Raw genomic sequence first — 26,938 nt, forward strand, 5'->3', positions numbered from 1 at the left:
CTGTTCACTGGACTGGGTTCAAATATGTTTTACAACGCACACACATACCTACACAGGGAAACAGCTACTTCAAACGCACACTGACGCACAATCACACTATTACACGCAAATAGGTAATATTCAATTTGTGATGCACTTAACACTGCCCTTCTTGTGTTGCCATCTTATCACACTGTGCAGGAATCATCGTTCAGGGTCAACATGTGTCTGTGAGTGTGCTGCCTTAACCATCACTATCTCCTCTTCTCCACTCTCTTGTGTGCGTGTGTGTGTGCGCGTGGTTGTGTGTGTGCGCGTGCGTGTGTGATGGACTAGATCGGGCTATTAGTGCTGCAGTGAAGTGGAAATGTGGATGCCATGGGCTGTAAAGATCTTGTGGAGGAAAGATAGATATCGTCTCTAATAAGTGTATTCACATCGCAGTCTGAAAATAAAATTGCTTCATTTAATTGGACCATGAGTGTAGCCTTTATTAGACTGTCTACTCTTTAACTAGTGAATTTAGGCTACAGATGTGGGGGAAATGGTTATTTAAAGCACACATAAACACATATATAGCCGACAATGTTTTGGGGAGGGAGACCACTATAAAACCACTCTAAGTGGACTAGCAGAATGTTCTAGCACGAGGTAAAGGAACAGTGACATCTAGTGATTGAGCGAAAGCATGTTCTGATATTCGTCTTTCTGAAATGGTTCGAGTATAAATTAAATGCTGGATTTTTATTGATTCAATATCCTTTTCCTATATTTTTAAGAGATATGACGTGTGGCAAATTTGTCAAAAAACTCTCATCTGAGGTCACATTTGACGCCTTGTCCAGATGACGTCACATCGTCAACAAGGAAATCTTCTAGTCGATGCACTGGTCTTTGATTGGACATTTCGAACGTCAATCATAGTTGAGAGGGCTTGCTGGGATTGAACAGGTTGAGGAAGGCTGCAGAAACCACCAACTAAATAAACAACGTCTTGACTAAACACGCAAACTGGTAAGTAACATAATTTCCTTTAGTATCTAAGTTTTTACTTTCGTTGTTGAAACGTGGTGCAAGTTGAGTTTGGCTACGCAAAGAAAGATGTAGCCTAATGTTTGAAGCATAAACGATCTTGAAATCAATGGAGCAGGCGCAAATGCTGAGACTCGCGCTTTCCATTACGGGTTTCATTTATTTAAAAAGCTTGGCGCAGCTCCAGTCATGTACAGTAGGCCTATTTATCTTCTGTTGTAAGACGTATGTTTCGGTTTTATTGGTCGTTGTGAACAAGCTAGCCAACAACATCATCGTGCCATGATCTCGTGACTTTTCCCTAAACAAACAGCCATCTGGCATTCCGCTGACTGTATTTGTCAGGCCCGTTATAAGGTGTCGCTTCTAAGCTAGCTAGCTGGCCACGTGACAGTGTTTTCACACGCCCTCATCTGAACAAGCTAGGCCTGGCTATGTTTCTCACCGGCGTGTTTGTCGCTCGTCGGCGCAGGAAGGGCTCAGCGCGGTGTGGGTGCCCAGGGATCCACTGCCTGAGTGTGGGGAGCCAAGCGGACGGATACTCCCAGCCATGAACCACACCAAAGGAGGACTAGTCATCTTCAGCGCTAACTCTCATCCCTCCAGCCGAGAGTTGAGCAGAAGGATCTCCGAGTGAGTACATGCACGGATGGACAAGCAGAAAACACTTGGACATATTCGAGGTTTAGTGTCAACATGTAAACATTACGCCTTTTTCCAAACATGTATTCACACCCAACAGTCAGACTTGGTGTCTTTCTACCTGCAGTAATTATATCTATAGTTTGTTGCAGTTTAGGGTCATAGTTCAGCTATGGATTCTGTTTCAGGAGAGGATTTAACGTTCTGCTCTTCTTGGGCATGAAAAGGTCAACACAATCTCCCACAGGAACACACTACTGTTTGTGTACTGTTTCCTTCACACACTCCCTGTTTGTGTCTTCCTTCACACACTCCCTGTTTGTGTCTCCCTTCACACACTCCCTGTTTGTGTCTCCCTTCACACACTCCCTGTTTGTGTCTCCCTTCACACACTCCCTGTTTGTGTCTCCCTTCACACACTCCCTGTTTGTGTCTCCCTTCACACACTCCCTGTTTATGTCTCCCTTCACACACTCCCTGTTTGTGTCTTCCTTCACACACTCCCTGTTTGTGTCTCCCTTCACAGGCGGTTGGGGGTGGAACTTGGGAAGGTGCAGGTGTACCAGGAAGCTAACAGAGGTGTGCTACTGACCCCTCATGTACCCCAGCAGCTTGTTAAACTACTGGTGGTGTGTGTGTGTGTGTGTGTGTAGTGGTGTGTGTGTAGTACAGTAGAACTGCACCAGGAGCTAAGCATACCAGCTTTACCCATGCTCTCTCCCTCTTTTGCATTTTGTTTTATAATCAATGTTGCGTGGGAAGAACATTCTTGGCATGACTTGTTGTACAGTGCCTGTAGTGTGTAAGTGTGTGTGATAGGGCCAAAGTGAATGTGTGTGTGTGTGTGTGGGACAGAGAGTGTGTGTGTGTGTTGTGTGAGAGCGAGTCTATGTGAGAAATAACAGAGTAGAGCATGAGGTCTCTAATGAGGTCTCTTTATGTGTGTGTGGAACAGAGAGAGTGTGTGTGTTAAGAAAACTCAAGCCTACTTCACACCCCCCTGTTACCATAGAGACACGTGTGCAGATCCAGGAGTCGGTGAGAGGAAAAGATGTTTTCATCATCCAGACTGTATCCAAGTATGTAAACACACACACACACTCACACACCAAGGCCCTTACACTGCTGGCTGCCACAACTCTCACATTTGGAGAATGAAAGAGCCCCATCTCCCTCTCTCCTCCCCTCTCCCCTCCTCCCCTTTCTCCCTCTCCCTCTCTCCTCCTCCCCTCCCTCTCCCCCTCCTCCTCCCGTCTCCCTCTCTCTCCTCCTCGTCTGCCTCTCCCCTCTCCCTCTCTCTCCTCCTCCCCTGCCTCTCCCTCTCTCTCCTCCTCCCCTGCCTCTCCTCCTCTCCTCCCCTCCCTCTCCCTCTCCTCCTCCCATCTCCCTCCCTCTCTCTCCTCCTCCCCTCCCTCTCCCTCTCCTCCTCCCATCTCCCTCCCTCTCTCTCCTCCTCCCCTCCCTCTCCCTCTCCTCCTCCCATCTCCCTCCCTCTCTCTCCTCCTCCCCTGCCTCTCCCCTCCTCCCCTCTGTGCAGGGATGTGAACACCACCATCATGGAGATGCTGATCATGGTGTACGCCTGTCGGACGTCGTGTGCCCGGAGCATCATCGGGGTTCTTCCCTACTTCCCCTACAGCAAGCAGTGCAAGATGAGGAAGAGAGGCTCCATCGTGTCCAAGCTGCTGGCCTCCATGATGTGCAAAGCAGGTGAGGGAAACACACACACCGACCCATGGAAACAGACACAAACACACTTGTGCTACACAAACTGACTCATGTACACACGCACACATGTAACTTTTCCTGCCTAGTTTATGGAGGGACAGAGATGTCTCACTGTGTGTGTGTGTGTGTGTGTGTGTAGGTCTGACTCATCTCATCACCATGGATCTCCATCAAAAGGAGATTCAGGGCTTCTTCAACATCCCAGTGGACAACCTGCGGGCCTCCCCCTTCCTTCTACAGTACATCCAGGAGGAGGTACACACACACACACACACACACACACACACACCTCAGCATGTTGTACATGTCGCAGAAGGTAAACATGATTCCTGTATTCTGTATTCATCTACAGATCCCAGACTATAGAAATGCTGTGATTGTGGCCAAATCTCCTGCCTCTGCCAAAAGGTAGTCTTTCTGCACCCCTTCACCTACCAGTGTGTTGGAGAGTGTTAGTGCGGCCTTACTGTGTGTGTGTGTGTGTGTGTGTGCGCAGGGCCCAGTCCTTTGCTGAGCGCTTGCGTCTGGGTATAGCTGTGATCCACGGGGAGGCCCAGGACGCAGAGTCAGACCTGGTGGACGGACGCCACTCCCCCCCCATGGTCAGGACCACGGGAGCCATCCACCCCAGCCTGGAGATACCACGTAACACACACACACACACCTGTACAACACAAACACACACACACACCTGTACAACACACACACACCTGTACAACACACCTTTCTCTCTAGAACTGTACACAACCTCAAAATTCCGTCTGTCTGGAGCACAACCCCATGTCTGTCCTAAACTCCAGCTCACACACCTGTCCCTCTGTCTGTGTGTGTGTGTGTGTGGACAGTGCTGATCCCTAAAGAGAAGCCCCCCATCACCGTGGTGGGAGATGTGGGAGGGCGCATCGCCATCATCGTGGTGAGCGTCACTCCTTCTGGGGGCGGGACACTGATGTAGTGTTGTCACGTCTGTGGAGTTCCTAATGATTGACAGCTCTCATCCGTCTGACCCCGCCCCATAGGATGACATCATCGATGATGTGGACAGTTTTGTGGCGGCGGCTGAGACGCTGAAGGAGCGCGGGGCGTACAAGATCTTTGTCATGGCAACGCACGGCATCCTGTCCTCGGACGCACCCCGGCTCATAGAGGAGTCCGCCATCGATGAGGTGTGTGTCTGTCTGTGTGTGTGGCAGTGTGTGTGTCTCTGTGTGTGTGTGGCAGTGTGTGTCTGTGTGTTCTACTTACGCGACAGTCCGTGGGACTGTATAACATGTGTTCTGTCCAGGTGGTGCTGACGACTGTATAACATGTGTTCTGTCCAGGTGGTGCTGACGGCTGTATAACATGTGTTCTGTCCAGATGGTGCTGACGACTGTATAACATGTGTTCTGTCCAGGTGGTGCTGACGACTGTATAACATGTATAACATGTGTTCTGTCCAGGTGGTGCTGACGGCTGTATAACATGTATAACATGTGTTCTGTCCAGGTGGTGGTCACCAACACCATTCCTCATGAGCTGCAGAAGCTGCAGTGTCCTAAGATCAAGACGGTGGACATCAGCATGATCCTGGCCGAGGCCATCAGACGCATCCATAACGGGGAGTCCATGTCCTACCTGTTCAGGAACATAGGGATGGACGACTGAACACACACACACAGGCCCACACACACAGGCCCATACACACACAGGCCCACACACACACAGGCCCACACACACAGGCCCACACACACACAGGCCCACACACAGGCCCACACACACACAGGCCCACACACACAGGCCCACACACACACAGGCCCACACACACAGGCCCACACACACACAGGCCCACACACAGGCCCACACACACACAGGCCCACACACACAGGCCCACACACACACAGGCCCACACACAGGCCCACACACACACAGGCCCACACACACAGGCCCACACACACACAGGCCCACACACACACAGGCCCACACACAGGCCCACACACACACAGGCCCACACACACACAGGCCCACACACACACAGGCCCACACACACACAGGCCCACACACACACAGGCCCACACACACACAGGTCCGTACAAACACACAGGCCCACACACACACAGGCCCACACACACACAGGCCCACACACAGGCCCACACACACACAGGCCCACACACACACAGGCCCACACACAGGCCCACACACACACAGGCCCACACACAGGCCCACACACACAGGCCCACACACACAGGCCCACACACACACAGGCCCACACACAGGCCCACACACACAGGCCCACACACACACAGGTCCGTACACACACACAGGTCCGCACACGCATCCTCCCTCATGAAGAACAATGTTTTCCCCTTCTTCCTGGGGTTAGAAACAGAAGCTCCTGAAGATCAAAAGCAGAGTTTGTCGCTTTCTCTTCACTTCTTTGTTTTAGTTTATCATCTCTACCTGGACTGCTTTACCTTTTTAAAGATGACTGTGCTCCTGTTTTACTGGGTGGCTCCTTTTGACAGCCAGAAGGGGAGGGGAGGAGGGGTGGGGAGGAGGGGTGGGGATGTCAAGGTTGTCTTCAGGAAGGGTGTCCAACGTCAAGGTCTGCATGTAGAAGGAAAAATATATCTTATTTAAAATAAATGGATCTCTGATGCCAAGCACCCCCCACGGTGCCAATGCCTTCACCGCTTCCTCTCACACACACACACACACACACACTCTCACACACACACTGACACATACACACACTACACTCAAACTTGTGTGCTTGTTTTAAATGTTTCATTGCTCTCTAACCAGGATCTGGACGTGTGATGATGTGTGCTAGTGTTCAGAGTATGAGGGTAAAGGCTGAGCTCTGCTCTGGGTTTCCAATGACTGAACAGGGATACTGATATTTAAACCGTTCTGACAATAGTTGGCCAACCAGTTTGTTGCCATAGCGATGTTAGACATACAGGGTTCCAGGACTGGACTAAGTTATAGCTGGGAATCAAGACTGAAGCAGGTCTTTGTTATTGGTACTCACATGTTTTTGTACTCATATACTTCTTTATCACCGACCGAGATGAATAAATGAAGATAACTTAATTGTGTCCTGTTTTAACTACCGTTAGCGCCTAACCACCACGTCTACCAGAATCTTCTAGCATGCATGGAATTCCTGTGACCCCTCTCTGGATCAGCAGGCTCTTAAGGACCAGAGTGTGCAGGCGAATGAAAGAAATCTAGAATCCAGAGGACTAGCGTCCTACCTACCTGGTTTCTGGCTGTCAGAAGGAGCTAAACAGTGTTTCTTTAGTGTGGAGAACCCTTCTGAGACAGATCAGGTCAGAGCAGGCCCCTGGCACCTCCCTCTAGCAGACAGACAGGCTGTGTGACCAACCAAGAACCAGCACCATCACCTCTTCCTAGCAGACAGACAGGCTGTGTGACCAACCAAGAACCAGCACCATCACCTCTTCCTAGCAGACAGACAGGCTGTGTGACCAACCAAGAACCAGCACCATCACCTCTTCCTAGCAGACAGACAGGCTGTGTGACCAACCAAGAACCAGCACCATCACCTCTTCCTAGCAGACAGACAGGCTGTGTGACCAACCAAGAACCAGCACCATCACCTCTTCCTAGCAGACAGACAGGCTGTGTGACCAACCAAGAACCAGCACCATCACCTCTTCCTAGCAGACAGACAGGCTGTGTGACCAACCAAGAACCAGCACCATCACCTCTTCCTAGCAGACAGACAGGCTGTGTGACCAACCAAGAACCAGCACCATCACCTCTTCCTAGCAGACAGACAGGCTGTGTGACCAACCAAGAACCAGCACCATCACCTCTTCCTAGCAGACAGACAGGCTGTGTGACCAACCAAGAACCAGCACCATCACCTCTTCCTAGCAGACAGACAGGCTGTGTGACCAACCAAGAACCAGCACCATCACCTCTTCCTAGCAGACAGACAGGCTGTGTGACCAACCAAGAACCAGCACCATCACCTCTTCCTAGCAGACAGACAGGCTGTGTGACCAACCAAGAACCAGCACCATCACCTCTTCCTAGCAGACAGACAGGCTGTGTGACCAACCAAGAACCAGCACCATCACCTCTTCCTAGCAGACAGACAGGCTGTGTGACCAACCAAGAACCAGCACCATCACCTCCTTGCTTCATGAGGTTTTTCCTGTTACTTTTTTAACAAATTAAACAGCATTCTTTTTGGATTCTTTGGAGTTATACATCTTACCCCAAATGTAACAATGATTTCTCACACATTGGACTTTGTTCAAACTGAATCACACATTTCAATCAGACTGGAGTTTTATTATTTATAGATGTATATTATATCTCTAGTTTCTGACACGTTGGTTTCCACAATTCCATTATGAACAGCTATCTATGTACATGTATGATGAACAAGGACAAACATAGTTAAAGTGTGGGCGTGTCTTCTGCTCTGCGTCTGGAGAGCAGGATATATCCTGCTGTCTACTTCCTGTTCGTTCAGGGCATCTGAACTTGTTTCAACCCTCCTTAGTGACAGCTCATGCATCATCAAAACAACTTGACTCATCACAGTTTCACCCTGGTGATCAAGTGAATATAGAGAGTGGCAGATACAAGATTGTGGTTTCCATGGTTTCTATAAAACACAGAAATTGTCCAAAACGTACAATGACCAGACAAAAACATCAGAGTGCATCTGGGGAAATTACTTATTTTCTTTCCGTGGTCTGGGATTCCGAAATCTTGTTTTTGCTGAAAACAGTCCTCCTTTATGAAGGAAGGATGCAAACACACCTTTTCTGATCAAATCCGGTGTTAAGGCCAATCACAGGCGTGAGGGTCAGAAATGTGTTGCATCACTTCCTGTTTTGGATGTTTTCTCTGTGAGGCAGGAGGATAACGGCGAGTCACTGTCCAGGGCACGCTCAGTCCAGTCCTCGTCCAACACGTCTCCGCTCCCCAGCCCCCCTCCAGCGCTCCCTGCTGACGCCCACACACCTGGCCCCATCCGACGCTCCCCAGCCCCCCAGCAGAACCTCCTAGCTCCCCGTGGATCGTTTACCTGGTGGAGAGAAGAACCCAAGCAGCTTGAGAACGTGTCTGTGAGCGGTTTAACCGACCACTCCCGGTGTGTTCCTCCTGCCCGGCCTGTGAGTGCCTCCCTCTGCTGCCCCCACCTGGACACACACAGGCCCTGCGAAAGCCAGGCGCTCTGGGCCAGGCTTGCCCTCCCCGCCCCCAGACACAGCCTGCTGAGGCTCTGTCCTCCAGGCTGACCCTAGGGAGAGCCATCCAGGGGCAGCTCTCTGGGAACAGGGCTGCTGGAGACTCTCTACGTGCTTAATGATCTGCATGAACCTGTAATGTGTGTGTACCTGTAGTGGTGTTGGTGACACCGTTGACGGTCCCCTCCACGTCGGTCTCGTCCTCAGCGTAGCTCATGAGCAGAGCTCTCTGTCTGTCTGTCAGCAGTCTGCACAGAGACAGAAGGACAGCACACAGGAGTCAGGGACAGCACACAGGAGTCAGAAGGACAGCACACAGAAGGACAGCACACAGGACACAGAAGGACAGCACACAGGACACAGAAGGACAGCACACAGGAGTCAGAAGGACAGCAAAAAGGACACAGAAGGACAGCACACAGGAGTCAGGGACAGCACACAGGAGTCAGAAGGACAGCACACAGGAGTCAGAAGGACAGCACACAGGAGTCAGAAGGACAGCACAAACTGTAGGAATAATCTATTCCTTCCAACAGAGAGGAAGCCAGCATGGAGCCAGGAAGAGAACGGGAAGGAGGGATGTGATGTGTCATGTGATGTGTCATGTGACGTGTCATGTGACGTGTCATGTGATGTGTCATGTGACAGCTTGGGGTCTTACTTTGGGACTCGGATCTTGACGTGGACATAGTGATCTCCGAAGCCGTAGCCGCTGATCCGGGCGATCCCCTTTCCTGTGAGGAGGATCCTGTGGTCAGTCTGGACCCCAGCTGGGATCTGGAGACAACCAGCCAATCAGTGAGATGCTGTGATACTGACATAATCCTTAGTGTGCACATTTGTGTGTGTGTGTGTGTGTCTTACAGTGAGGTTGAGAGCCTCGTACAGGCCCTGAGCGCGGGCCGTGCCCCCCAGTATGGCCTGAGCCACAGAGATGAGGACGTCAGAGTGGACGTCCGCCCCATCCCTCCGGAACACCGGGCTCCTCTGGACCTGCAGGACGCACAGGGGGATATGTCAAACCACTCCTATCCTCACGGCAACGGAATGTATTTATTTAGCTGTTTTCACAAGACCAGTTACAGGGGGACGGGAATATCGAGGGTGTCAGACCCACCCTGAACGTGATGAAGATTTCCTTGTTTCCCACTGGCATCCTGACTGTCTGGCCCTCCTCAACCCCTACACACACACACACACACCAGGGGTATGACTTCAGACTCACACAGATGTATGTGTATGTGTGTGTGTGTGTGTGTCTCACCAGCAGGCACGGGCACCATGACGGTCCTCCTCTGCTTGGTCTGCCCCGTGCCCCGGCAGCCTCCGCAGGGGGTGGAGATGACGGAGCCCTTCCCCCCGCAGCGCCGGCAGGTGGAGCGCATCACGAACGGCCCCGTGTTCACCGTCTCCTGCAGCGGCACAGCGGCGAGCACCGTTAGGCACACACTCCAGGACGTGACATCACACACACTCCAGGACGTGACATCACACGCAACACAGGCCAAGAGAGTCTGGAGGGACTCAGTGATGCACTCTATTTATTATTACTCGCTTTGCATAAATGAATAAAGATATGAAGTGGGTGACCGTTTATTTAAAGGGAGCCATGATGGACTCACCATGCCGGAGCCGTTGCAGTGGTGGCAGTGCTGGACCTTGGTACCAGGTTCATGGCCTTTGCCATCGCAGCGCTGGCAGCTGGCGTCCATGTTGACGGTTATCTCCTTGTTGACGCCCTTGGCAGCCTGGGTGAAGGTCAGCTCCATGATGTACTGAGGACACAGCAGGGCACACACCCGGATGACCACAACATACCTGGGAGAAGATGGCTCACGTCTAGGATACATCACTCCACTCACTGTCTATGTCACTTAACTCTATTCTATCAATAGATAGACCAAGGTTCACCAATACTTCAATGTTCTCGTTTAGGGTTTTGCCTCCATTTTCTCTGCGCATCCCTGCTGACCTCTTGTGGCTGGTCGAACACAGCGTTAAAGTCTCCAAAGCCACGAGCTCCGGAGAACTCCCCGAAGATCTTGCGGAACAGTTCCTCCGGGTCCACGTGTGTGGCTTGGCCGCTCCAGTACTGCTGCTGCCCCGCCCCTCGCTGCCCCGCCCCCGCGTCGAAGCCCGCCGTCCCGTACGTGTCGTACTGTTTCCTCTTCACCTCGTCACTCAGCACCTGACCACCAGGACACAAACACAAAGTAAACTAACCGCTCTGCACACATAGCACCTGACAGCCCTGCTGCACCAGAGGAGGGTGACAAGAGAGACCGACCAGAGGAGGGTGACAAGAGAGACCAACCAGAGGAGGGTGACGAGAGAGAGACCGACCAGAAGAGAGAGACCGATCCGGAAAAGAGTGAAGAGAGAGACCAACCAGAGGAGGGTGACAAGAGAGAGACCGACCAGAAGAGAGAGACCAACCAGAAGAGGGTGACAAGAGAGACCGACCAGAAGAGAGTGAAGAGAGAGACCGACTAGAAGAGAGTGAAGAGAGAGACCGACCAGAAGAGAGTGAAGAGAGAGATCGACCAGAAAAGAGTGAAGAGAGAGACCAACCAGAGGAGGGTGACAAGAGAGAGACCGACCAGAAGAGAGAGACCAACCAGAAGAGGGTGACAAGAGAGACCGACCAGAAGAGAGTGAAGAGAGAGACCGACTAGAAGAGAGTGAAGAGAGAGACCGACCAGAAGAGAGTGAAGAGAGAGACCGACCAGAAGAGAGTGAAGAGAGAGACCGACCTCGTAAGCCTCAGCTAGCTGAGCGAACTTCTCTTTGGCCTGAGGGTCGTCCTTGTTGGTGTCTGGGTGGTACTTCTTGGCCATCTGAAGGAGCACAGCAGACACATCAATCAATAACAGCAGAGGATCCATACCAGCCACATGTCTACTACATACAGACTGTTCCTTGACTCTGACCACCAATATACCGTAGAACTAATACATTTTTGTTATCATCCTCAGAGTTTTAAAGCTAATGTTACGGCGCTTCGGATAAAAGTGAATGAATACAACAACAAATGTAACCAGGACGGATCCAGGTCTAGTCCTAGGGCTAACAGAAGACAAAGACCGGTTCTGATGTGGTTCTACCCACCTGGTAGTACGCTTTCTTAATCTCCTTCTGGGTGGCTGCGCGTGGAACACCCAGAATCTGGTAGAAGTCCTGCTTGTTTGCAGCAGGGGTGCTTGTGTGGAAGGACAGCGTGCAGATGACATGAGGGGACCTGATACTCGAAACTGAAACATCAACAGAACACGGGGACACTAAGTAGCGTCCTACAGTCCTAACAAACATGCGGGCATATTAGATACCTAGAAGTCTAGTTAAAACCGTTTGTTATTGATGACAGGTTGTATGAGTTTGCTGTCGAAGAACAAAAATAAACAACTAGGGCCTATGTTACATGGTTACAGCACCTGGTCATAGGTTGGCAAGCTCCCCTGCACAACAAAGCTAGGGTACTGCTACTTAAGTTAGCGAAATAAACTACAGGCTGTAGTTGATTACATCACTTCCATCAGGTTATCACTGTATGGTGGTATATGGAACAGCGCACCCATATGGAACAGCGCACCCCTTCATACCAATGTCAACGACATGGTATCAGTCAGTCGCTTGCAACGCCACAACTAAGCAAAACGCTGGCTCAATGTAAGCTAGCTAGGAGGAAGCAACGAGCTAGCTAGTTTAGCTAGCTGTCTGAAGCTAGGCCCGCTCACCTGGCAGTCCGCTCAATGTCATGACGTTTCCCATCCCTCCACGTGATGATCTGCCTGCCGGCCAGATTTTCGGAGTTCCGATAGTGGAAAGACTACGGACACCCCCATGGAGAGTGGAGGCGAAGGCACACCCTGCACGCCTGTGTCCAGCGGACACGGCGATTGTCATCCAGCGTGTGGAACAGCGAGCCGCTGAGGACGCCATCATTACACCACTGACAGACCGACGCTCAACTGCGCATGTCCAGACAGGCGCTCTGAATGTTGGGCTGCGTCAAGGGTATGGAGGCAAATCAGTGACATAATGTCTGAATTTTAAAAGGCATTGAATACTTGATATTGAAATTTAAACACCTCTGAAAAATCTGAGCCGAAAACATCCAGATTGCAACATCAGGGGGTACCAAGGTATTGCTTGCCTCGAATTTGAACCTGAACAGATCTGAACCTTGAATTCAAAACCAACAATGGTTTTTTACATTTCCATATTAAGTAGGCCTCTTCAATGCCTTTTAAAATCCAAAACATTATATCACTGATTTGCTTGCATACCAGGATCCACATTACATTATTTCAACTGACACTTGCAAAGAGTACAGAGACAAATGTTCGCTGTGCATCTGCTGTTTTATTAAAAACACAATTAAAATAAACAGTGACATTTAGAAACAGCACAGACATGAGAGAACACTAAAAGCCAGTTTGTAACATTTTAACAGCAACCATTCCATTCAGCAACCATTACAGTGTATTATTGGTTAAGCAGAGTACACACATACCCATGACAAGCGGTAGGCCTACTCTACATTGTGAAAGAACGGAGAAATAAAAGTTATGGTTGTGACAGGTCAGGAATTGGGGCTATGCAAATTGCTGCGATGCGTATTGCTACTTTTGTCTTGTACTCTAATAAAAAAAAATATTGTTCTCTCAGTTTACATCCCTGGGTTGCGATGACAGTATAAAATGACAAATTGCTTTCCGAAAAACTGCGCTTGCTTGTATAATATCAAATCCATAAAATTATAAAACCAGAACACAGTGAAAACGACAGGGATGACGTAGCCTGCTATAGGCGCCAAAAGACGAAACATTTAAAAGCAATTGGACTTAAGAGATTCAACCATGACAGCTGTTTAAGCATCGAAAATACATCGTAATAAAATAACTGTGAACTTCATCAAGGCCATTATGCTTGAGATTACCCTCCTGCTCCGATCGATGATAGAGACTACACATTTAGGGAGACAGAATTCCCGGACATCATATATTTTAAATGTTCAGGAATCTTTAAACTGTGATTCCAAACCTAAAGTCCCTCTAACTCCTTGATCGGGTTTTATTTGTGTGGGAAACCATCTTTAGTTTTAATCTGTGACCGGTCCCTTCTAGAAACCGCGGTCAGCCCTCCACACCTCCGTCCACCTTCTCTGCCCCGTGGATGAGTCACCTTCATGTTAGGCTACCGCGCTTCTTTTTGAATCAGTCCCGTCCTCCTTCTCCACCATCCATCTTTCTTTTTTATCTCGAGCATATCCAAGGACTTCCTGCCCTCCTCTTAAGACTGACGACCACACCTTTATACAACTTATATACAATTATATGACTGTTTATGTGTGTTGTGTTACAAAATGATCTGCTTTCTGTATCATCTTTTTTATTCAAGTGAGGGTCCTCTCTCAAAAATCTCTCTCCTACTGGTTCGTACACGTTCCTATTCTCCCGACTCCACGGCATCTCATTCGTCTGAACTACAGTGCACTGGCCAAGCACAGTCAGTGAGGTAGATAGATATGGACACTCCCATACTCTGTGCTGAGAGAAGCCAGCTACCTGTGTTCCTCCAGGCCTGGCCACGTCACACACTGCCAGCCCCTCAAGTCAGTCCCCCTGCCTTGAGTCAGTCCCCCTGCCTCGAGTCAGTCCCCCTGCCTCGAGACAGTCCCCCTGCCTCGAGACAGTCCCCCTGCCTCGAGTCAGTCCCCCTGCCAGCCATCTGGTGATGTTGAGCCAGCTGTATACTGGTTGTATCAGTTGGGATTCACTGCTGCCTGCCCACAACATGAGCAGCTTCCTATACGTCACGCATGCTTTAGGCCCCTCCTGGAGACTGACCATGCATGGTTTCATCAAAACAGACTCCGAAAAAAGACTACCATTCAGTATAACCTTTAGCTACCAGATTAAGTTAATAAAAGGACTGTGGATGTAGGAGTCGATCCTTATTTCCTGGGTGTCTTTCACTGCCTGGTCCTCGCTACTGCCCTAATGCAGTTAGCTTAGCTCTCAGCCGGGGCAGGAGCAGTAGTCCTGGAGGAAGACCAGCTGTCCAGCCTGTCATCATGGGGTCACAGCTCCAGGCTTCTCCAGCACCTCTACAGACACTACTGCAGGGCTTCTAGACAAGTCTATGGGTTCTAGAGAAGTCTATGGGTTCTAGAGAAGTATATGGGTTCTAGAGATGCATTTGGGTTCTAGAGAAGTCTATGGGTTCTAGAGATGCATTTGGGTTCTAGAGAACTCTATGGGTTCTAGAGATGCATTTGGGTTCTAGAGAAGTCTATGGGTTCTAGAGATGCATTTGGGGTCTAGAGAAGTCTATGGGTTCTAGAGATGCATTTGGGGTCTACGGAAGAGTGTACATATCAACAAATAGAACATCTGTAGCAGAAACCAGGGTGGAGATTGGCAGTGAGTGTAGGTCCCTTTTGTTATCTCTTATGTACTGTGTGTGTGTGTGTGTGTGTGTGTGTGTGTGTGCATGCGCATGTTAAACATTAATGGTACACCTAAAGCATTTTGAATGGTCAATGATCCATGATGCATCACGGACCACTTCTCTGTTCGAGTTCTTTGAGATGCGTGTCTGACAGGTACCTGGTGTGCACTTGTGTGTGTGTGTGCTTGTGTGTGTGTGTCATCAGGAGGCAGCGATGGTGGTGCCTCCACTGAGCCTCAGCAGGATGTGCTGACAGTCCTGCAGAGAGCGCCGATCCCCCACGCGCTCCAGGGTGCGCTTGGCCTCCGCCAGCAGACGGGCCCGGTGCCCAGGCGGGGTCAGCAGGGGGAGGGGCAGGTGGCGACACGCCAGCAGGATGGCATGAGCCCTCTCCCTCTCACCCAGGACACAGTCCCCATCAGCTGCAGGGAGGAGGAGGAAGAGGAAGGGTTGAGAGAAAATGGATCAGTTTTGGGATAAACTAGAGGCCTGTGTGTGGTTTGTGTGTGTATGTACTGTGTGTGTGTATGTACTGTGTGTGTGTATGTACTTTGTGTGTGTATGTACTGTGTGTGTGTGTCCCACCTGAGCTGTCTCCGGGGCTGCTGGGTCGGCGCCGCAGGCTGTGCTCCAGCAGCTGGTGAGTGCGTGTGGGACTGGCTCCAGCCATCAGCCTCACAGTGGTCTCATGGAGGAACACCTGCACAGGAACACTCGTTAGCACACCTGGACTGTACATTACTTCCAAAAAGCCCCCGGCCCCGGCCCAGCCCCCGGCCCAGCCCCCGGCCCCCTGCCCCAGCCCCCCGGCCCCCAGCCCTGCACCTTGTGCTGTGCTTGTCTGTAGCTCTGGCCCAGCCTCCTCAAGGCGCTCAGGTCTCTCTGGAAGCCGGCCAGCTGGGCTCCCTGGGCGGGGCCTGGCTCCCCGTTGCTGCTGCCTCCTCTCTGCCATAGGCTGGTTCTCAGGGTCAACAGAAGGTCACACACCAGAAGCTCCACCCCCTAGGTACAGGAAGAACACCCTGGTCAGACACAACACTATGTACATAACATACCTTTTACTCACAAATATCTGAACATGAATAAAATACGTGCAGTGCTGTGTATTGGCCTGTAGGGGGTGGTGTGGTGTGTGTGTGCTGGGCAGACTGAAGGGGCCTCTGAGCTGCACTGCAGACACATTGCACCGGGAAGCAGGATCATGCAATGCAACTACAATGCACCTCAGCCACCCCCTACCACCCGCTACCACCCCCACACTCTCTGCTGTCAGGTGCTCCTGTGTGTGTGGCTGTGTGTGTGTGGCAGTGTGTGTGTGGCTGTGTGTGTGTGGCAGTGTGTGTGGCTGTGTGTGTGTGTGGCATTGTGTGTGTGGCAGTGTGTGTGTGGCTGTGTGTCAGTGTGTGTGTGTGGCAGTGTGTGTGTGGCAGTGTGTGTGTGGCTGTGTGTCAGTGTGTGTGTGTGTGGCTGTGTGTGTGTGTGGCTGTGTGTGTGTGGCTGTGTGTGTGTGGCAGTGTGTGTGTGTGTGTGTGTGTGGCAGTGTGTGTGTGTGGCAGTGTGTGTACCTGGTTGAGCCAGCTGGCAGAGGGGGGCAGAGAGATGCTGGATCTCAGGAAGCTGCTGGCTCTGTCACAGTGAGACAGGCAGCCCACAGTGCCCTCCCCCTTCAGGGGGGACAGGCTCATCTGCACAGCCTTGCACAGCAGCAGCACAGCTTTGGGCAGGGGGTGGCTGTAACACAGCAGAGGAAGACACACACAGACACACACACACAGACGTTAAACTGGAATTTGTTGCCTACTGAAGCACAAACAGCCCCACACCCCCACTGTCACACACTGTAAAGATCCCTCCCCCCTCTCTGTCTCTCTCTCTCTCTCCTTACTTCAGTGTGTGCAGAGCCCTAGGCATGCGCTCAGTTTCAGCCAGCAGTGACTTCACAGTGACATCATCACCCTGCAGCCAATGAACCGCCGCTTTCAGGACCAGCGCCCACCAGCGACTCACTGGGTCTGCAACTGTGAGGAAGAGGGAAAAGAAGATTCTGAGAATACTGTGTGTGTGTGTGTCAGACACACGGGAGTGGAGGGCGTGGTGTGTGCGTCACTCTCTCAGACACACACACACACAGGGCTGTGGAGGGCGTGGTGTGTGTCACTCTCTCAGACACACACACACACACAAACACAGGGCTGTGGAGGGTGTGGTGAGTGTGTCATACCTGGCATGGTGGTGTGACAGGGCTGGGCAGGGAAGGGAGGGGAGGGAGACAGAGACTCCTCAGTGCTGCTGTTCAACAGGTGCAGGAAGTCCAGAGCACTGGAGAACTCCCTGAGGATGAGAGACAGAGAGAGGGAGGGAGGGAGACAGAATGTAAGTGAAGCATGTGTCGACACGGTGCTAGCGAGGCAGGGAGCTGGCAGTGAGTCCTGTACCCTGAGTCCTTGTGTCTCCCTGCCTCGCTCTCTGCCTGGGGCTGCAGCAGGGAGTGCACTGCTCTCTCCAGAAGCTTCTCACAGAAACAACGGTGCAGCTGGGCAATAGGGTCAGCTGGAGAGAGAGAGACAGAGAGAGAGACAGAGAGAGAGAGACAGAGACAGAAATAGAGAGAGAGAGAGCGAGCGAGCAAGGGAGACAGAGATCAAAACAATCAAAATTACAAGAATGATAACCCCCCAAAAAAACATGTGGTTATTGTTTCAAATAATGTTTTTTTTGTTGTTGCTCCTTCAGGGATTTTGGGGTCCTTACCTGGGTCTCTCTGGGAGGTGTACACCCCCTCTCCAATGTCTGACCTCACCGACCAATCACAGCTCAGGAAGAACTGCCTACCCAATGGGGTGAAGAGCCAGCGCAAGCAGTCAGGAACGGGCTTGGACTCTGACTGGCTGGCCACGCTCTCGGCACCGCTCAGCAGGTAACCCTGGGAGACGGAAACAGGAAGCACGAGGAGGAAGAGGAGGACAGTGAGGATGAAGAAGCTCTAAACAGTAAGAGTAGAGAGGAGGAGGGAGGTGGAGGGAGGAGAGGTGGAGGAGGGAGGAGGAGGACGGAGGAAGAGGGAGGAGGAGAGATGGAGGGAGGGTGGTGGAGGAGAGGTGGAGGGAGGAGGGAGGGTGGTGGAGGAGAGGTGGAGGGTGGTGGAGGAAGGGTGGTGGAGGAGGGTAGAGGGAGGGTGGAGGACAGGTGACGGAGCAGACACTCACGGGCAGGAAGGAGAGGTGGTGGCCCAGCACGGTGCGAAGGGCGGTTGCCGCGGTGACGTAGATCTGGGCGAGGTGAGCGGCTGCCATCTTTCCCTGGGCGCTCTCGCTGAGGGTGAGAGCGCTGAGAGACAGAGAGAGAGACCACAGAGCCCCGCGCTGGGGGAGCTTCCCTACAGGGGACAGGGGGAGGGAGGGAGGGGGGGAGGGAGACAGAGAGAGAGAGAGGGAGAGAGAGAGAGGGAGTTAGACAACAGAGCTTAACCTTCAGGTCAGGTTTCAACACAGAGGCTACAGTCATGACCGACATGACTTCAGTAACACAACTCATCTTGACCAAGGCTGGCTGTCCAATCACCTGTGAGCTGCAGCTGGCTCAGCTTATGGTACACCAGCGCTGCGTCCCGTGAGCTGGTCTTTGACTCCTCCCCCTCATGCTTTCCTCCAACCTGATGCACCAGCCAGCCCAGCGGGGTGGGACGATGCAGGCAGTAGCGAATCAGGTTCCAGGAGAGAGAGAAGAGCAGGTCCAGATTGGTGGAGGGCAGAGCTCTTCTCAGGACTGACAGGCAGGTCTCCAGACTGGTCACTGCTGCCGCATAGTCACCCTGGAGACGGGGGAGGGGGGGAGGGAGAGAGGGAGGGAGGGAGGGAGGGAGAAGGGGAGGGAGGGAGTCACCACTGATAGTATCTCTAAAATAGTTTGCTAAGAAAAATACTTGACACACAACGCAAATACAACATTCAGAAACTAGTCAACAACTAAAAAGATAAATATGATAAAATCCTCAGACAAGGACAATGTGCAGGGATCTCACCCTGCTGAGGTGGAGGTCGGCCTGCTTGCGATGCCTCCAGAAGGACACTGACTTGGGGGAGTGGAGGAGGGTGACTGGTTCCCAGAGACGCAGCACCCTCACACACCCCCACACCGCGCCCACGCCACTCAGCACCCACACACTCACCCACGGCAACAGACACCACAGCCACGACGCTGGGGGGAGGAGCCAGGCCGGGGGGGAGGGGTCAGTATGCAAATGAGTTACACATTTCAATGACATCACCAAATCGTCCATTCACACTACTCCTGGATCAGAACACTAGTCCTGAATGTTAGAACACTAGTCCTGGATGTTAGAACACTAGTCCTGGATGTTAGAACACTAGTCCTCCACCTAAAGGAGATGTTCTCACCAAAGTTCTGCGTCTGGCTGGGGAACCAGACCAGGGTCCTGGAGGGCCCGTGTCCTGGGGCCAGGCCGGGGCTGCCCGGGGGCTCAGGCCCCAGGAGGGAGGGCAGGGGGTTCAGGGACAGGCAGAGGAAGGTCAGGGCACACAGCAGCAGACGAGACCGATCCATCACTCCCACTGAGGGGGGCGAGTCAGGCTCACACTTAACCTGAGAGAGAGAGAGAGAGAGAGAGAGAGAGAGAGAGAGAGAGAGAGAGAGAGAGAGAGAGAGAGAGAGAGAAAGAAAGAGAGAGAGAGAAAGAGAGAGACATTATGTAAATGGGGGAGGCGGGTTGCAGAATGTTGGTGTGTGTGTTCACATGCAGTGTCACATGCAGTGTCACATGCAGTGTGAAGCTCACCAGCTCGTGGTCCAGCAGAGGGCTGGCAGGTTCTGAGTCGATGCAGTAGGGAGAGAACTGAGGAGAGCTGGAGCCCGACTCTGACTCTGAGGCAGGAGGAGACAGCATCACTACCTCCGCCTTCATCTCCACGTCCTCCGACAGACATACCACGGACTCTGGGAGAGGGAGGGAGGGGTGGAGAGGGAGGGAGGGGTGGAGAGGGAGGGAGGGGTGGAGAGGGGGGGAGGGGTGGAGGGGGTAAAGAAAGCAGAGGATTGAGAGAGGAATAGATGAAGGTACGGATGGAGGGGAAGAAAGAAAGAGCAAGACAGGTCAACATTGTGTTTGGAGACTTGAGATTTGTACTCTCTCCCTATAGTCCCATCCCCCCACCCCTGAATCCATAACGTCTACCCTCAGACCCCACACACACACACACACACACACACACACACACACACACACACACACACACATACTGTTCTTCATCTTCAGGGTCAGGTTTTCCTGCCTCAGCTTGCGGTTGACCTGCTGTAGGTACTTGATGTAGTCGATGGCTTTCTTCAGCACGCCTGACTTGTGCATCTGCAAACAGGATTTAGAGTCATCATGTTAGCCTGGGCCCTGGTCAGACTAACCATGAAGTCATAATGTTAGCATGTTAGCTTGGGCCCTGGTCAGACTAACCATGAAGTCATACTGTTAGCATGTTAGCCTGGGCCCTGGTCAGACTAACCATGAAGTCATAATGTTAGCATGTTAGCCTGGGCCCTGGTCAGACTAACCATGAAGTCATAATGTTAGCATGTTAGCCTGGGCCCTGGTCAGACTAACCATGAAGTCATAATGTTAGCATGTTAGCCTGGGCCCTGGTCAGACTAACCATGAAGTCATAATGTTAGCATGTTAGCTTGGGCCCTGGTCAGACTAACCATGAAGTCATAATGTTAGCATGTTAGCCTGGGCCCTGGTCAGACTAACCATGAAGTCATAATGTTAGCATGTTAGCCTGGGCCCTGGTCAGACTAACCATGAAGTCATAATGTTAGCATGTTAGCCTGTGCCCTGGTCAGACTAACCATTAAGTCATAATGTTAGCATGTTAGCTTGGGCCCTGGTCAGACTAACCATGAAGTCATAATGTTAGCATGTTAGACTTGGCCCTGGTCAGACTAACCATGAAGTCATAATGTTAGCATGTTAGCCTGTGCCCTGGTCAGACTAACCATGAAGTCATAATGTTAGCATGTTAGCCTGGGCCCTGGTCAGACTAACCATGAAGTCATAATGTTAGCATGTTAGCCTGGGCCCTGGTCAGACTAACCATGAAGTCATAATGTTAGCATGTTAGCCTGTGCCCTGGTCAGACTAACCATGAAGTCATAATGTTAGCATGTTAGCCTGGGCCCTGGTCAGACTAACCATGAAGTCATAATGTTAGCATGTTAGCCTGTGCCCTGGTCAGACTAACCATGAAGTCATAATGTTAGCATGTTAGCCTGTGCCCTGGTCAGACTAACCATGAAGTCATAATGTTAGCATGTTAGCCTGTGCCCTGGTCAGACTAACCATGAAGTCATAATGTTAGCATGTTAGCCTGTGCCCTGGTCAGACTAACCATGAAGTCATAATGTTAGCATGTTAGCCTGGGCCCTGGTCATACTAACCTTGGCGTCGTTGCCCATCACCAGGTCTCTGAGCTCCAGGATCTTGTCGTTGATGGACGACCTGTACCGTTTCTCAATGATGTTGTGAGTGGTCCTCTTCTCCCCCTCCTTCACCACGCCCCCTGGCCCCACCCCCATCATCTGGCTCTGGTCCATTATTTGTCTGATCCCGCCTCCACACTGGGCGTTACCCGACTGCAGCTGTTTGATTGGTAGTTTGTCACCGCCCATCATGACGGGCACGGTGGTCAGGATGTTGCTGCTCATCAGAGTCTGAGTGAGAGGGAGGAGGAGAGTGGAAGACAGGAAGGTAAAGTTAGTGAAGAGGGAGGCATGATGACAGGAAGTTAATAGAGGAGGAGGACAGGAAGTGAGGTCAGGATCTGCCTCCTGAAGACACCGTCTGATCAGAGGGGAAGACTCACAGGAACCTGCAGAGCGGTGGTCTGGATGGGCGTGGTCAGGGTGGTGATTGGGTTCTGCATGGTGGACAGAACCTGGGTCCCATCTGGCTTCAGAGTGGTCAGAACCAGAGAGTCTGTCTTCAGAATCTGAGGCTGGTGAACCAGGAGCTGAGGGAGGGAGCACAATGGTTGAGTTAATTTAAATCATTTCAAGTTATTCCTCCCCTCAAAATAATATTTGTTGTCAGGAAAGTAGAAAAGGCTAAAGATCCTTGTGTGTTGTCAGTGTTTTTATTGAGAGCCATTTCCTAAATAAGTGAAGCCTTGAAGTGTCCAGATCCCTCACCTGCTGCATCTGCGGCTGCATGGTGTGAACTGTAGTGGGCGTCTGGATGGTCTGAATGGTCTGGCCATTCTGTGTCAGGACACGCTGGTGCTGGATGGTCATTGGCTGGACCTGCTGTGATGTCATAATGCTCTGCATCTGTGGTTGGAGGACTGCGGGCAGATGAAAAAAAAAAAAGAGAATAACTCAGTAACATCATCTAACCTATTCTAAATGATTATATTAAGTGTTTTAATGAGACACCCCTTCCTAGAACAAAAGCGTGGTCCCTCCGCCCCTCTCCCCCCCTCCCTCCCTCCCCCTCCCTCCGCCCCCTTCCCCCTCCCCCCCTCCCTCCCCCCTGACCTTGGAAGCCCGTGGTGGGGCTCTGGTGGCAGATGACCGGGTTCTGGATGAAGCGGGACTGGCCCCCGTTGGAGGTGATCATGACCGTCTGGGCCTGGGTCTGGATGGGCATGGTCTGGTTGTGTGTCTGGACCAGGGTGTGGACTGGGAATGTCTGGGTCTGCAGGGGGAGGCCCTGGGTGTGGACCTGGATAGTGGGCTGGGCTTGGGGCTGGGGATGGGGCTGGATGTGTTGGGGCTGAGGCTGGGGCCGGGGCTGGAGCAGAGGAGGGGTACGGGTCACATGGTGCTGCCCAGCCGAGATGGTCTGGATGGGGGTCTGGGGCGGGGTGAGGGGCATGGACTGGGGGGTCAGCATCCCTGAGGGCACGAGGGTGCCCTTGCTGGGCTGGTAGACGGGGGAGGTAGTGGGGGTGCTGGGGGTCTGGGGGGGGGCTGGGTTGGAGGACGCTGGCCCAGACTGGAGGGAGCCCGCGGAGGGCATCTGGTCATCAAAGAGGTCCGGAAAATCCCCCACCTGGTTACTGATGAACTGGACCATCTCTGTAGGAAGAGAGAGAGGGAGGGAGAGGGAGGGAGGACCAAAGAGGGATGGTGTTGAGTCTAAAGAAGCTTTTCACACATATTAATTGACGTTTAATTATTATAAAAATAATAAATGAATAAAGTTATAAATATGGAAAGCAAAGTGAGAAAAAAAAAGAGAAGCATAAAACGACATAATTCTACTATGTTTCCCTGAGTTTGTTTGATGTTTCTTATCAGAGGAAAAACCCCAGTGCTTCATGAAGTCCAATAAAGACATAAACGTGTCCTAGTTCCTTAAGCTGTCACTGTGTCACTGCACGGGTGAGCATCCCTGAGGAGCGTGGTTAATGCTTAATGCTTCCTCACACACTGAACATGACAGATCGATCACTAGGATACTGGATCCCCTCCCCAGACCCCTGAGACACCTGAGGCTCAGGTACTGCAGGTTAGTCCACCTTACACCCACTCGCTGCCTACTGACTCAGGAATGATCCGCTACTTACTACTTGTTCATGACTAAGTCACTGTTAACTCTAATGACTAGAAGCATGATCTGGTCACACCAACATGATCTGGTCACACCAACATGATCTGGTCACACCAACATGATCTGGTCACACCAACATGTCCTTGACTGACGAGATCTCAGACTGAGCCAGATTGTTGCCAAGGACAAGCTAATGGTGACTAACTCAAGGTTCCTGGCCCAGGCCTTGACTTGCAATACGGCTACTGTTCTGACCCAGAGTCAGGGGGGAGAGATAGGGAAATAAGCCATTACTGTGTATGGTGGAGATGTTGTATAGCTAGCCTTGAGAAAGGCCAAGGTTACCTAGCAGCTGATGAATGCAGAAAGACTAAGATAATCTAACACAGATAACCTGGGTGACAATAGAAAGTAGGTGAAAGAGGAAGTCAGATAAAGTCCTGGCTCTAGTAATGTACACATGATCACTTCTCTACAACGGCAGCTGGCAGCAGATGTGAAGCCAGTCTGGCTCAGACCACTGGAGAGATTCACAACCCATCAGGACACTTTGTTTGGAACATGTCCGTGACGTTTTGCCATGATGGTTTCCTAACTGTTCTTCCTTGTATTGTACCTAGTTAAGCCACTGCATTCCTAGAGTAACAAACGGGCATTGTTTTGTTTCAATGGTTACACAACACCAGACATGATATTATCATGTAAAGTTACACAACACTGGACATGATATTATCATGGGAGGGGTCAGATGGCCGGACGGTCAGATGGCTGAGCGGTTAGGGAATCAGGTTATTAATCAGAAAGTTGCCGGTTCGATTCCCGGCTGTGCAAAATTACGTTGTGTCCTTGGGCAAGGCACTTCACCCTACTTGTCCCGGGGGGAATGTCCCTGTACTTACTGTAAGTCGCTCTGGATAAGAGCGTCTGCTAAACGTGTCCCTGAAGAGTCCACATCAAGAGAAACATCTCTGTGGACTTTGGAGTGACTTGACTGTGAAGTGGATGGACTTTCAGCAAGCAGCAGGCAATCGGGATTAGACCACCACTGAGCTCTAAGTGGCCTTGACCTCACTATACTGTAGTCACAGATTGGAGAGACTATGATTGGAGAGACTATGATTGGAGAGACTATGGTAGTCAAGGCAAGCCCTTCTTGGCCTTCAGACACACAGGTGAGGTATTGAAGGGACTGCATGGTTGGTCCATACAGAATCACCTGAGCCTGTCCCAACACTCACCCCCCACACTGCACTCTCTCTCTTTCACTCGCTCTCAAAAATGTGGACACACAGAGACAGAAATGCATGCACACACACACACACACTCTCCACAGGGAGTTAGCTTTCAGCAGAAGGACAGAACAAAACCCTGCCCCCCGCCCCCCTCCTCCACTGCCCCCCCTGCCCCCCTCCTCCCCTGCCCCCCCTGACCCGAGGACAAGAGAGATACAAAGAAATAAAGCCGTCAGAGGGAGAGGCTCTCCTTGGTTTCTCAGCAGAGAGACATGTTCTGTAATGAGAGCAGTGGCAGGAGAACATGAAGGAGAACCTTCTAGACTGCCGGCGCTACGGGACCAGACAGACAGGCAGACAGGCAGTAAGGCAGACAGGCAGACAGACAGGCAGGCAGGCACACTCCCTCCCTCCTTGTCATCACTCCATCCATGCCTCTCTCTCTGTCTGTATCTGGTAACTTGGCATTCAGTGAAATTCCGCTCTAATTGAAATCCGGTGACGCCTGCAGGCTGCAGTCCCCTCGTTTCACAGAGAGACTAAAGGGATCAACCTTGTTTTGAACTGGACAGGATGTGATCTAGCTGCTGAGCTTTGGGGACAGTGCACACTCAGCTGGGCCTGGACGCTGGTGCGAGAGGGGGGCCTGAGAGGGGGGCCTGGACGCTGGTGCGAGAGGGGGGCCTGAGAGGGGGGCCTGGACGCTGGTGCGAGAGGGGGGCCTGAGAGGGGGGCCTGAGAGGGGGCCTGGACACTGGTGCGAGAGGGGGGCCTGAGAGGGGGGCCTGAGAGGGGGGCCTGGACACTGGTGCGAGAGGGGGGCCTGAGAGGGGGGCCTGAGAGGGGGGCCTGGACGCTGGTGCGAGAGGGGGGCCATGGGGTCTTTGTCACCAATCACGGTTGACAGTCACGGTTGTTTTGACAGTGCTCCATTATAAAGACTGTTTTTCATGTCTGAAAAAGTGCATCTATTATATAATATATATATATATATATATATTTGGGCTGGTTGATGAATAATAGATTTCCAGGTACTGTTTATAATTGTATTTTTCATTTGATGAGTGCAGGAATGAGAGTCTGCAGATCTAGTTTTTTTCATTATTTTAAGATTAGTTGTAAATGAATTCTCACTCTTAGATTCCACAACCATGCCTTGTTTTGTCATTCCGTTCTATTCTTGTATTCTATTCTGTTAAGTCACGCTCTTCTGGAAAGTTTGACAACCACCCACGCGAAAACATAGCTATTCAGCTATGCAATGAACCCTTCTGGAAGGCTAGACGGAAAATATGCATAATTTACGAGAAACTTTCCCAAACTTTTGATTTCACCTGTTTAACGCAGAATATTTTGGAATTTTCTAAACTGATGACAGGTATCACGGCACCACAAGCACGTTAATCTGAATAGCATTTGTATTTCCGTATTTTTCGTTCCACAAACAACAGTTTTTCAACAATTTTATATACCCAAGTATCACATTATAATTGGACTACTGCGCATCTAGGTTAAACCCTGGATTTGACACATGATGCTCATCTATATGACTTGTGAGGTCCGCAATAACAAGGTAGCGCTCGGGACTGAGCGGAAACAAGAGTTGTAACTGCAGAAACACAACAATAACCCAAACGACTTTCTTACCATCGATATCCCCCAGAGTAAATTCATTGCCCAGTTCTGACAGCGTAGGGTCCATGTTTTCCAGAGACGGGATGTGCTGCCCGCTGTCCATCCTGTAACTGAGGCTCGCCTCCCCGGTCTTTACCGGAGCCGGGTTGTCGAAGAGAACCAATGAAGGGAGAGCTGTTTGGGCGTCACTAACGTCAACCGAGGCTTTATCTTATCTGTTAGAATATAAATTTATTATCTGATAAAATGATACAATTCACGAGCGCCTCGGAGAGGCGGACTTCTGTACAAATGAATACATTTTCAATATTGAAGACGCCATCTTCTTGTTTTCCCCTCCTTTACGTCATTCACAAACACAGCCTGTATAAGCATGAGACCAGGCACCACTAACCAATCAAATAGCCACATTCGCCGTGGCCTGATAGTACCACAGCGCCTATAGGGCCGGCTGGCTAGACTCC

General features: G+C 51.3%; 3 protein-coding genes across 5 annotated transcripts; 1 reads left to right on the top strand and 2 right to left on the bottom strand.

The window, feature by feature from the left end:
• Nucleotides 1-905: 905 nt before the first annotated feature.
• prpsap2 (phosphoribosyl pyrophosphate synthetase-associated protein 2) lies at nt 906-5,109 on the top strand. Of its 3 annotated transcripts, XM_047038154.1 has the most exons (13): nt 906-993; nt 1,484-1,644; nt 1,842-1,880; nt 2,180-2,232; nt 2,666-2,732; nt 3,191-3,363; nt 3,521-3,636; nt 3,734-3,789; nt 3,878-4,026; nt 4,227-4,297; nt 4,401-4,547; nt 4,870-5,042; nt 5,073-5,109. In XM_047038154.1, the coding sequence occupies exons 2-12, from the start codon at nt 1,562-1,564 to the stop codon at nt 5,026-5,028; spliced, it is 1,113 nt and encodes a 370-aa protein (XP_046894110.1). In that variant the 5' UTR covers nt 906-993; nt 1,484-1,561; the 3' UTR covers nt 5,029-5,042; nt 5,073-5,109. The 3 variants fall into 3 exon arrangements, with proteins under 3 accessions (XP_046894110.1, XP_046894109.1, XP_046894111.1); XM_047038153.1 differs by having other exon boundaries at nt 4,870-5,098; XM_047038155.1 differs by lacking the exon at nt 1,842-1,880 and having other exon boundaries at nt 4,870-5,098.
• Nucleotides 5,110-7,675: 2,566 nt separating this feature from the next.
• dnaja3a (DnaJ heat shock protein family (Hsp40) member A3a) lies at nt 7,676-12,561 on the bottom strand. The gene is made up of 11 exons (XM_047038112.1): nt 12,332-12,561; nt 11,706-11,848; nt 11,351-11,434; nt 10,570-10,785; nt 10,220-10,372; nt 9,862-10,009; nt 9,715-9,779; nt 9,462-9,590; nt 9,259-9,374; nt 8,748-8,845; nt 7,676-8,434 (listed from the first exon to the last, which is right to left on the bottom strand). Exons 1-11 carry the CDS (start codon nt 12,537-12,539, stop codon nt 8,412-8,414), a joined length of 1,383 nt encoding a protein of 460 aa, XP_046894068.1. The 5' UTR covers nt 12,540-12,561; the 3' UTR covers nt 7,676-8,411.
• A 378-nt stretch (nt 12,562-12,939) lies between these two features.
• On the bottom strand, nt 12,940-26,832 carry srebf2 (sterol regulatory element binding transcription factor 2). The gene is made up of 19 exons (XM_047038274.1): nt 26,487-26,832; nt 22,590-23,132; nt 22,245-22,396; nt 21,920-22,066; nt 21,495-21,767; nt 20,307-20,412; nt 19,846-20,003; nt 19,448-19,652; nt 19,072-19,247; nt 18,612-18,861; nt 18,257-18,426; nt 17,802-17,973; nt 17,486-17,600; nt 17,272-17,381; nt 16,936-17,068; nt 16,616-16,781; nt 15,876-16,052; nt 15,636-15,750; nt 12,940-15,472 (listed from the first exon to the last, which is right to left on the bottom strand). Exons 1-19 carry the CDS (start codon nt 26,575-26,577, stop codon nt 15,252-15,254), a joined length of 3,480 nt encoding a protein of 1,159 aa, XP_046894230.1. The 5' UTR covers nt 26,578-26,832; the 3' UTR covers nt 12,940-15,251.
• Between the last annotated feature and the right edge of the window lie 106 nt (nt 26,833-26,938).

This window comes from Hypomesus transpacificus, chromosome 17 (assembly GCF_021917145.1).
Source record: "Hypomesus transpacificus isolate Combined female chromosome 17, fHypTra1, whole genome shotgun sequence".
Lineage (NCBI taxonomy): Eukaryota > Metazoa > Chordata > Actinopteri > Osmeriformes > Osmeridae > Hypomesus > Hypomesus transpacificus.

What these genes read in the sequence shown, in the direction of transcription:
- prpsap2 (XM_047038154.1), top strand. Translation starts at nt 1,562, where the DNA reads ATGAACCACACCAAAGGAGGACTAGTCATCTTCAGCGCTAACTCTCAT. An exon ending in TTGAGCAGAAGGATCTCCGA is followed by an intron (nt 1,645 to 1,841) that starts GTGAGTACATGC and finishes ATTCTGTTTCAG; the next exon opens with GAGAGGATTTAACGTTCTGC. An exon ending in GGCGCATCGCCATCATCGTG is followed by an intron (nt 4,298 to 4,400) that starts GTGAGCGTCACT and finishes CCCGCCCCATAG; the next exon opens with GATGACATCATCGATGATGT.
- dnaja3a (XM_047038112.1), bottom strand. Translation starts at nt 12,539, where the DNA reads ATGATGGCGTCCTCAGCGGCTCGCTGTTCCACACGCTGGATGACAATC. An exon ending in ACTGCAACGGCTCCGGCATG is followed by an intron (nt 10,010 to 10,219) that starts GTGAGTCCATCA and finishes GTGCCGCTGCAG; the next exon opens with GAGACGGTGAACACGGGGCC. An exon ending in ACGAGGCTCTCAACCTCACT is followed by an intron (nt 9,375 to 9,461) that starts GTAAGACACACA and finishes GGTTGTCTCCAG; the next exon opens with ATCCCAGCTGGGGTCCAGAC.
- srebf2 (XM_047038274.1), bottom strand. Translation starts at nt 26,577, where the DNA reads ATGGACAGCGGGCAGCACATCCCGTCTCTGGAAAACATGGACCCTACG. An exon ending in CTCTGCTGGACCACGAGCTG is followed by an intron (nt 19,653 to 19,845) that starts GTGAGCTTCACA and finishes TCTCTCTCTCAG; the next exon opens with GTTAAGTGTGAGCCTGACTC. An exon ending in ACCACCTCTCCTTCCTGCCC is followed by an intron (nt 17,974 to 18,256) that starts GTGAGTGTCTGC and finishes TCCGTCTCCCAG; the next exon opens with GGTTACCTGCTGAGCGGTGC.